This window comes from Anneissia japonica, unplaced genomic scaffold, assembly GCF_011630105.1.
Source record: "Anneissia japonica isolate Jap-2015-1 unplaced genomic scaffold, ASM1163010v1 scaffold288292_len1863012_cov191, whole genome shotgun sequence".
NCBI classification, from domain to species: Eukaryota; Metazoa; Echinodermata; class Crinoidea; order Comatulida; family Comatulidae; genus Anneissia; species Anneissia japonica.
The window spans coordinates 665,058-673,894 of record NW_022688773.1 but is presented as its reverse complement, the minus strand read 5'-3'; the positions used below and the strand labels follow the sequence as shown (position 1 = coordinate 673,894).

At 36.6% G+C, this 8,837-nt stretch overlaps 1 protein-coding gene across 1 annotated transcript; it reads left to right on the top strand.

Annotated features, from left to right (window-relative positions):
• Positions 1 to 2,035: 2,035 nt before the first annotated feature.
• LOC117123533 (laccase-1-like) lies at positions 2,036 to 8,833 on the top strand (the record flags this gene model as incomplete). Its single annotated transcript, XM_033269495.1, has 4 exons — positions 2,036 to 2,373; positions 6,694 to 6,801; positions 8,196 to 8,431; positions 8,750 to 8,833. Coding segments are annotated over exons 2-4 (381 nt in total), but the record flags the coding sequence as incomplete, so codon positions are not given.
• Between the last annotated feature and the right edge of the window lie 4 nt (positions 8,834 to 8,837).

The window sequence follows — 8,837 nt, the reverse complement described above, 5'->3', positions numbered from 1 at the left end:
GATACACAACATGGCTTGACTTTAGTTTGATTGTTAATTGTATATCTTTGCTTCTATGTTTTATGATGATTTACTGTAACACAAGATTTAGGTTGATTTTAATATGATTAATAGCATTAATTATATTGTCCTTGATTTAAAAAACTCTTATTTTCTATGTAACTCTATTTTGTTAGAGGCAAGTTATGAGAATTTGTACCCCTTTTTACAGAGGCTGCTTTGCCTGCTTGGTGTTACCCAGACTTTCTTTGACCGGGTTCATTTTGCTACGTCACTTTGATGAATAAATGTTATGAAATCAAGACGAGTTACCTGTTGTCGTTGTACGTGTCGACCGCTACCCCACACACAATAGTTAGGGAGGCCGGAGCCTTTTACATTTCTATTACTGAATTTTTTCATTAGGGCCATTTTTACCTACTTTTCATTTGGGCCATTTTTTCCGGGGCCATTCTTACCTACATTCATGTTTTTATAATTTGTTATGCAAATTACGAAGTAATAAAACTTCACCAGTTCTCTTTATGTTACAATTACGGCCTATTGTGTGTGGTCTACAGGTCGCAGATCATCACCCATCGAAATGTCCGGACCCACTGCTAGTGATAGGCATAATACCGAGGCTCATCATTAGACACAGCGAACGAACTACCACGGTATTTTGCGGATTTCCCCCCCCCCCCCCAAAAAAAGACATGAACTTCCCCAAAAAAGACATGAACATTTATATGAAGTTTACAACGAACGGTAATAATATAAATTTGTCCTGTAATGTTTTATTTGGATTAATTTTGACAATTATGAAGTTAAAAACAACTCAAAAAGGTAATTTTAAAGATGCTTGTTGATACTATGAACCATCTAGGTCTAGTAGAATTGCCTCGAAAACAATACCGTGGTCAAGCTGCAGATGTTATTGCAATCGACATGTTAGTGCAGGGGCTTATGTATTTTTGTTGTTCGCAATTCATGTTAATTAATGGCAACAACGCTCTTCCGACTCAGAATTTTATACTGAACAATAAAAATATTGGTGCCAATTTTTTCGAGGTGAAGTGGCCGCCATCTTGAAAAACAAGATGGCGGACACATCTAGTCAAACATGTCATTATTTGGTATCATTGGAAAGGAAATAATGCACTGGTATAAAAAAAATGAATAGTAACGGAGATATTCGCCATTAAACATGTCATTGTCTGCTACCCTCTATTGGTGAAAATTTAATTTTTGTAGTTATTTGTACAAATTTAACTGATTTCTCAGTTCTAATACCGATAATTTGTAGATTCTTGTTTGTAACTGGACTGATACACTGATAACAAAAACATTTTTATTCATGCTTATTAGTTTTTTCATTAAAAAAAATTGAAAATCATCATTAACAATTAACAGTTTATCGGATGAGAGCCTTGCCAATCCGGTCATTTGTTGGTGTTAGCTTGCGGGGTGAAGCGCTCGTTTTCTATCAGGTGACCCCGTTCATACGGTCGGTGTCAGCCACATCAAGGGCTTGTCTCCGATAACTACGATATCACCGGTGTACTTACTTGATTAGGACAAACATAAAACAAATTATAACGCCTCCACAAGTCGTCAAGTATACGCCCTCTGGACTACAGTAACATTGTTTTAATGGCTTACAATAATTAACTTTAGGCCTATATAACCGGTTTTAGTGCATTTTATTCTGGGAAGCAATGCCGGTATCACAGGGGTGGGAGAGGAAGAATAACAATGTGACACCGATATATCCGGCTTCGTAAGAACACTGCTTTTATAAAAAATGTAACTTTTATAAAAAAAAAAAAAAAATAAAAATTTTAAAAAAAAAAAAAAAAAAAAAAAAAAAAAAAAAAGTGATATATTAATATTCTAGATACTATTTCTAATAAAACTCTATTGGACAAGCAAGAGCGTGACCTGCCAAACCACTCCTGCTGGACATAAGTTGCTGCCGATCAATTACAGTCCCTTTCTAATATCATCATTATTCATTAAGTTGTGATCTTTTTTTAATTTTTTATTTTAATCTCTCATCCTGGCCTTCGCCATGACAAACGGCGCGAAAGTCTGAAGGGTTCTAGCATTGTTTGCAGTGCAAGGGATTCCTGACACATTTTTACAATTGTCTCAAGTGTTTTAGTAGAAGATGATTATTTAAACATGCGCAACAGGTAACCCTACTACACTCTCGGAAAATAGGAAACTAGTGTATTGCGCGGTAGATATAAAAACACTTTTGCGTACTTACATCAGAGCATGACCAAAGCCATGACGTAGCAGTAATTTCCGGTGGTATCTGAAAACTGTCCGAACGGTTTCGGCAAGCGGTATTATCAATTAGACACCACCGGGAGAAGCAGCATAAACAAGGTAGGATTATTTTTTTAGTTATGAGACTGTTGAAATTTTGAAGTGCACTATATTATCAATATTAGACATACCACCATAGTGTCTGCATAATGATAATTCAATTTAAAGTTTTATAAACTAACATTCACCTAAAATTATCAACATGGAGTTTTTAGGCATGTCTCCGCCCGTCTGTAAAAACATCAATTTTGGTATTTCTACCTATTAGTAAATAATTCCGAATCAGTACGCGGCCGAAGCAAATAGAATACTCCGAAGTTTGAAGTTTTCCGTTTGTAGGCCCTACATCTATGTGCCTGGCCTACTGTTATTGGCCTACGGAGAAATTCAGATTCTGCGTCAACCGCCTAGATTCGTATATCGTGGTGAACATGCGATAAAACGAAGTCGAGAAAAAAATTATGTGTATATTATCATCGTCATCATTATTATCATCATCATCAGGCTATTTCACCCACTGCTTTGGGAAGCCCTCCTCTAACATCTTCCATCTTCTTCTGTCTGATGCTATCTTGCCCAGTTTGCAGTTTTCATATATGTGGTGATGTCACCTTTCCATCTTCTTTTTTGTCGTCATGTGTGGAAAAATAGGTGTCCCAGCCTCTATATAGGTCTATATATATATACACTACTGTTTATTCTGTAATTAGGAGTTTACATGCTCAACATTTGATGGTCAACTTAGGCCTATATACACCAGGGAGGCCATAATTATTACAAGACAAAAAAGCTGTGATACCAATGTCACGCAGTAACAGTTTAAAACAATACCGTAGGTTAAGAAGTTAGAGGTATGATGGACGTAAGGTTTCACTAGAAGGAAAACCGTTATCTATCGTTTGATATGCTGATGTAACAACCTTGTTGCATTGTTCAGCCGTTGAGCTACAGGAACTGCTAAACCGAAAATCATAAAGTTTATGAAAATAGAGGAGATCATGTGTATCTTAGAGCCCAATCACACTTGAAAGTTACGTCGGCCCACGACCGCCTCAGGGCCGGCCCAGGGTCGGCAATTTTTAAGTGTGAACAATCAATAAATGTTAAGCCGGCCTAAAGTTAATCCGACATTTGAGTCGGCTCAGTTCCCGCAATGCGGACCCAGGGCCGGCCCTGGGCCGACCCAACTTTATATCTGAACGTAAGCCGAACCTCAGCCGGCCCAAGTTCGCTCTGATTGCTCGATTTTGACATCTTATCTAACCACAACATTCATTCGAACTGACTTGCGCGAAAAAACACCATTGAGAAATAAAATTGTTAAGGAAACTGTAAAGTAATTTGTATTTAGTTGAACTATTGTTTTTGAATAAAAGTTTTTATATAAGATCTCCATGCATAACTAATTATTATTCACAGCCTCCGTGCGAAGCGTAAGCATAATCACAAACCAAGTTGTAGGCATTGGGAATACAACGTGATACAAAGCTTACGCATGGGCAGTTTGACAGATGACGACTTTCTTTTCTACAGTTAAAGAATTCCAGTAGATAAAAAATATATTGGCTTATTACAAGCTCAAGAAACCCCGTTTTTGTATAGCACACATTAATTTAACAAGTTTATATTCTAAAATTATAACACTGTATAGTGGTATCATTTTTTCTGTGAACGTCATCCTCACCAACCACGTGCGTTTTGTGTCGACGTTCGTGAAGCTACTCACGTGACCCCGAGGACAGAAAAAATCATAATCGTTTGTTTTTGTTATGAGCGAAGCTGGTTCTAAAAAGCGTCAAAAATTGTTTGTGAATAAACCTAATATGAAAATTATAATTGCCAAATAGATAGATCTCGATGCTACTTATTCACAATCAGTGTCTCCGGTCTGTGGCCAAACATTGACAGCAACATAGGCCTATATCGACAGTTTACAATATACAGGTATGGACTTTCGAAATCGCGAGTCTGGCTTTGCACAGAGTAAAGTCGAGCTGCGCTAATTATAGGCCTTGGTTATTATAAGAATTATCGTCGCCATAATCATGAAGCAGAATGTTATCCGCTTAAAAAATCGAAAAAGTATAAGGACAATTTTTGAAATTAGGTTCATGTTTCGCGCGAATTCCATGTGCTTATGCTAGGTTGTGATTTACCGTTCCGCCATCAAAATGCGACCGCCTCAACTTCCTGTCCTGAAATTCATCGACCCGTCCCAAAAGAAGAAGTGTGAACGTCCGTAAGGCGGCCCTGGGCCGACTTAAAACAATAATGTGAACGGAAATGAAGTTGAGTCGGCCGTAATTTAAGGCGACCCTGGGCCGGCCCTAGGCCGGCCTAATAAGTGTGATTGGGCTCAACCTGCGAGTGGGTTCCTGTGTCACTTGCCATCTGATCCGTTGCCGCCCGGCCTTTTGCCATCTCGCATTTATTGCCACCCGACCTTTTCCCACCCGGCCTCTTGCCACCCGATCATTTGCCACCTAGGCCCGTTGCCACCCTGCCATCTGGCACTCTAAATATACATTGGCAAAAGATTTGTTTCTGTAATTTTTTGATGGCGATCTATGCTGTGTGTGTAGTGGTACTTAATACAAAAGTTTAACTTGGATTATATATTTTCATAATACATTTCCTCACGAAAGACAACATCATTTAACATTTTTCTTAATTTAAGTGGGGGGGGGGGGTTAAATCCATTTTTATTTCTTCAATTTTTCTTTTTAATCCGTTCACAAATTATGATTTTCTGCATTCATGTGTTTTATACAATCATAATCAACTTTAAATCATTTTGCACATTTTTATGAAATTATAAAAACTTATAAAAAATGTTAATGTACAATTTGTATACCTTACTAAATGAATTAATTTACATATACATATGTATATAATAAAAAAAAGTCAGTCGTGGCTGAATAATTCTCATAATCGCAATATATCTTACTCAATACCTGATTTCTTTGATGCGGATTTTAATTTCCATTTACCAATATAGTTTAAAGTACGTTCTTTATATAATCAAAACTTTCCAAGACTGGATATTTTATTTAGATGTTTTGTTTTTGTATCAAGCTGCTGGAAAAAGCTGGTAAATAATCAAAGTTAAATTTGTTTAAAAAAATAAATTTCAAATAATATTTTAGCCTCTTTGCAATCAACAAAATGATGTATTTCATTGGCTATTTACATCCAGTGCATAAATTGTTGCTTCATTTCATTTTCGTTTATGTATTCGACCATGCAAACTTTAAAAGGCACAACGACAACAAGAAACAATAACACGATGGTCAGGGACAGCTAAAGCAAATAAATTACTGTAACTCAAAAGAGTCAGCTGACCCTAAAACACGATAAACAGTTAAGATCAAAGGATAAGGTGAATATTGCACACAATAGAAAAGGTCAATAATTCTCATTTTGTGTATAACTTTCTTGTGGGTATAATCGTATATATCATATAAAATCATAAATAATTTTGTGCATCATTCTAATAAAGGTACTTATTTTCTTTTGCATTATTAGGTGATAATTCTCATTTTGTGTATACCTTTCTTGTGGGTATAACCATATATATCATATAAAATCATAAATAATTTTGTGCATCATTCTAATAAAAGTACTTATTTTCTTTTGCATTATTAGGTGCAGATGGCAGATATATAAACGTCTCAATGTTACGGTTATATATCTGCCATATTGTCAATAAGTTTTTTTCGTTAACTTTATACAATGTTTTTTTTATAAGAACACATTTTATAAGAACACTGAGGCTGAAATTGCTAAAAAATTAAGAACAAAATAAGAACAAATTGAGGCTGATGTAAAATTTTAAATGAGGTTTATATTTTTAAAAACCAAAATATTATACTGTACATTTATGTGCAGTAGCTGTGTCTGTAATATCCTCTATTATACAGTACAGTAGGTGTACCTATCTGACTTGGGGGCCATTTTTTGCGGGGTCACTTTCACCTACATTCCAGTACAGTGCATACTGCCGTACAATTAAATATTTTTTTGTTTAAAAGGTGTGTAAACTAAGAACAAAATAAGAACATTTTGAGCCTGAAAACACTAAAAAGATTAACTGTGCTAGGCGGCATTAACAATAAGCAGCCTTGAACTTTAAGGGAGTTTTTTTTTATTGTCACTTCCAGGTTCAAGTATTTTAGATAACAATAATCTTGCAATGCAGCACAAACTACAAATAAAGCTTTTTGAATTCTAGGTTTTTGTTTTTGTTTTCTTTTTTAAGGCTACGAGCTAAATTTGTTGAGCCCTCCAAATTTCATTTGCTTCATGCTATAGCCAGAACTGGAAATAATTTTAGCTAAACCACATTCATTGTTTTTTTTTTTTGTTTTTTTTTATCAATAGAAGACACGTCCTTTAACCAAACGCATCGACGGAAGGCAACAAGAACTATGAGAGCAAATGTCATATTTATTGGGATATTGGTTAGCCAAGTATTACAAGCAAAACTAGGTAAATTTCATTGATCGTCTAAAGCTTGGTTTCCAAAGAATCGCTACACGCTATCGCCGACAGCTTTCGGTGATGCTGATTGGTCGGTCGAATCGGGGAGCCTTTGCTACGCAGTACAACGATTGCACTAAAAACACTGTAGCGACAATGTAGTGATGTTAAGGAAACCAAGCTTTACAATTTTTCATAAGTCTTCCATATCTTTGGAAATACCACAAGTGACTGGGGATTTCGCCACTTAAGTTCATGGATTTCGGTGTAAACACCAAGGATAGCCCACGAAAGTCTAGAAGAAGACTTGTTTCCAGTGGGGTCCTTCTGGTGGTGATTGGACAATACACCGGGAGACAATACACCGGGAGACAATCCCCTGCTCTTTTCCGAAGAGTGTACTGTGTTCTTTAACGTGCACATGGGCCATAAATGCACACGGGACCAACGGCTTAAACGTCTCCTCCGAAAGACGGTGCGCTATGTAACTTGTATTTCAGCCCTCTAGCTGAAACACAAGGAGAGGCAGCGATGGGAATTGAACCGGGGACCTAGAGATCTCCACGGTTCAGCGCACACACAGTGGTTACCACCAGATTATCCGACTGAGCTAAGCTGCTCTCAAATACATATCATCTCAAATACATATCATCAAATACATATCATCAAACAAAGAATATGCCTACAATCAGGTATTTATTTAATTCCGTTATTTAATGAAAATCCAAAAATAATATCTAGTAAGAATGATCAAACCGTAGGGTTAACTTTGTTAAAGTTTCAATACCCTTTGGTTCAACAAAACTGATCTTTTCGAATTTATGCATTTTTACACGGTTCGGAGTGAAATTAATTTTAAAATATTTAATTGAAATGTGTATTTCACCTATGAATTGGGGGGTGGTGCCAGGATTTGGGGTCAGATTTGGGGGGTTCTCGGCAAGAGCGTTTATGGGAGTGACCAGTTACTGCCCAGAAAGGGGTAAAGGGCGATTTGAAAGGTTTATTTAATCGATTTTACAAACTCCCTCGGACCCCACCTGCGCCACATGTTACGAAGATTCAATCAAAAGAATAGGAGGCTAGATGATGTTACAGTATTAAACCTTTTGAAGATGATAAAATATTTTAAAAGATCGTTGATTTTGCATTCTTTAGGCTTGGTTTCCATAAAATCGCTACACACTATTGCCGACAGCTTTCGGTGATGCTGATTGGTCGGTCGAATCGGGGAGCCTTCTCGATTGCGTCGGGGATTGCTATGCAGTACGACGATTGCACTGAAAACACTGTAGTGACAGTTTAGCGATGATTTTACGGAAACCAGGCTGTAGGCCTACGATTTTTAAAGCGATAGTGATTTTACGTCACTGCGTTTAATGTTAACCCATTATTTTTAACAGGTTCAGGGACATACTCATTGAATGGGATTGATTGCAAACGCCAATGCAAGTGGCCGGCCGAACCTGCGGTTTGCCGTTTCAATTTTACCATAGATTGGTATTACTCTATGTCTAAAGCGTGCTATGATTGTCCGTTCAATTTAACGCATTGCAAATCACCGGATTGTATACCACTCAATGGCGTAAAGAGAGGCATACTTGTCGCAAACAAACAGTTTCCAGGGCCTAGTATTGAGGTACGATTTGCTTTATATACTTTTAAAGAATAATACAGTATTTACTCTATAGTTGACTAATGAAATTAACTGATCGAGGATTTTTTTAATTCTGATTTTTTTTTTATCGAATTTGTCTATTCGGCCTAATTGTCATTTTTATATACCTTATTTATTCGAATAAATTTAACTTTAGGTATGTTTTTCTATTACTGTTAGTGTTGTTAGTTTTTACTATCACATTTTATTTGCAAAAAAACTGTTGCATGCCCATATATAGTCATGATGTGCCTATATATGGTTATGATGTGATGTCATGATGATTATTAATTATCATAGGTATGTGAAGGAGACACAATCGAAGTTGAGGTTATTAACAATCTTCCTAGTGGAGAAGGGACGGCTCTTCATTGGCATGGTCTTCATG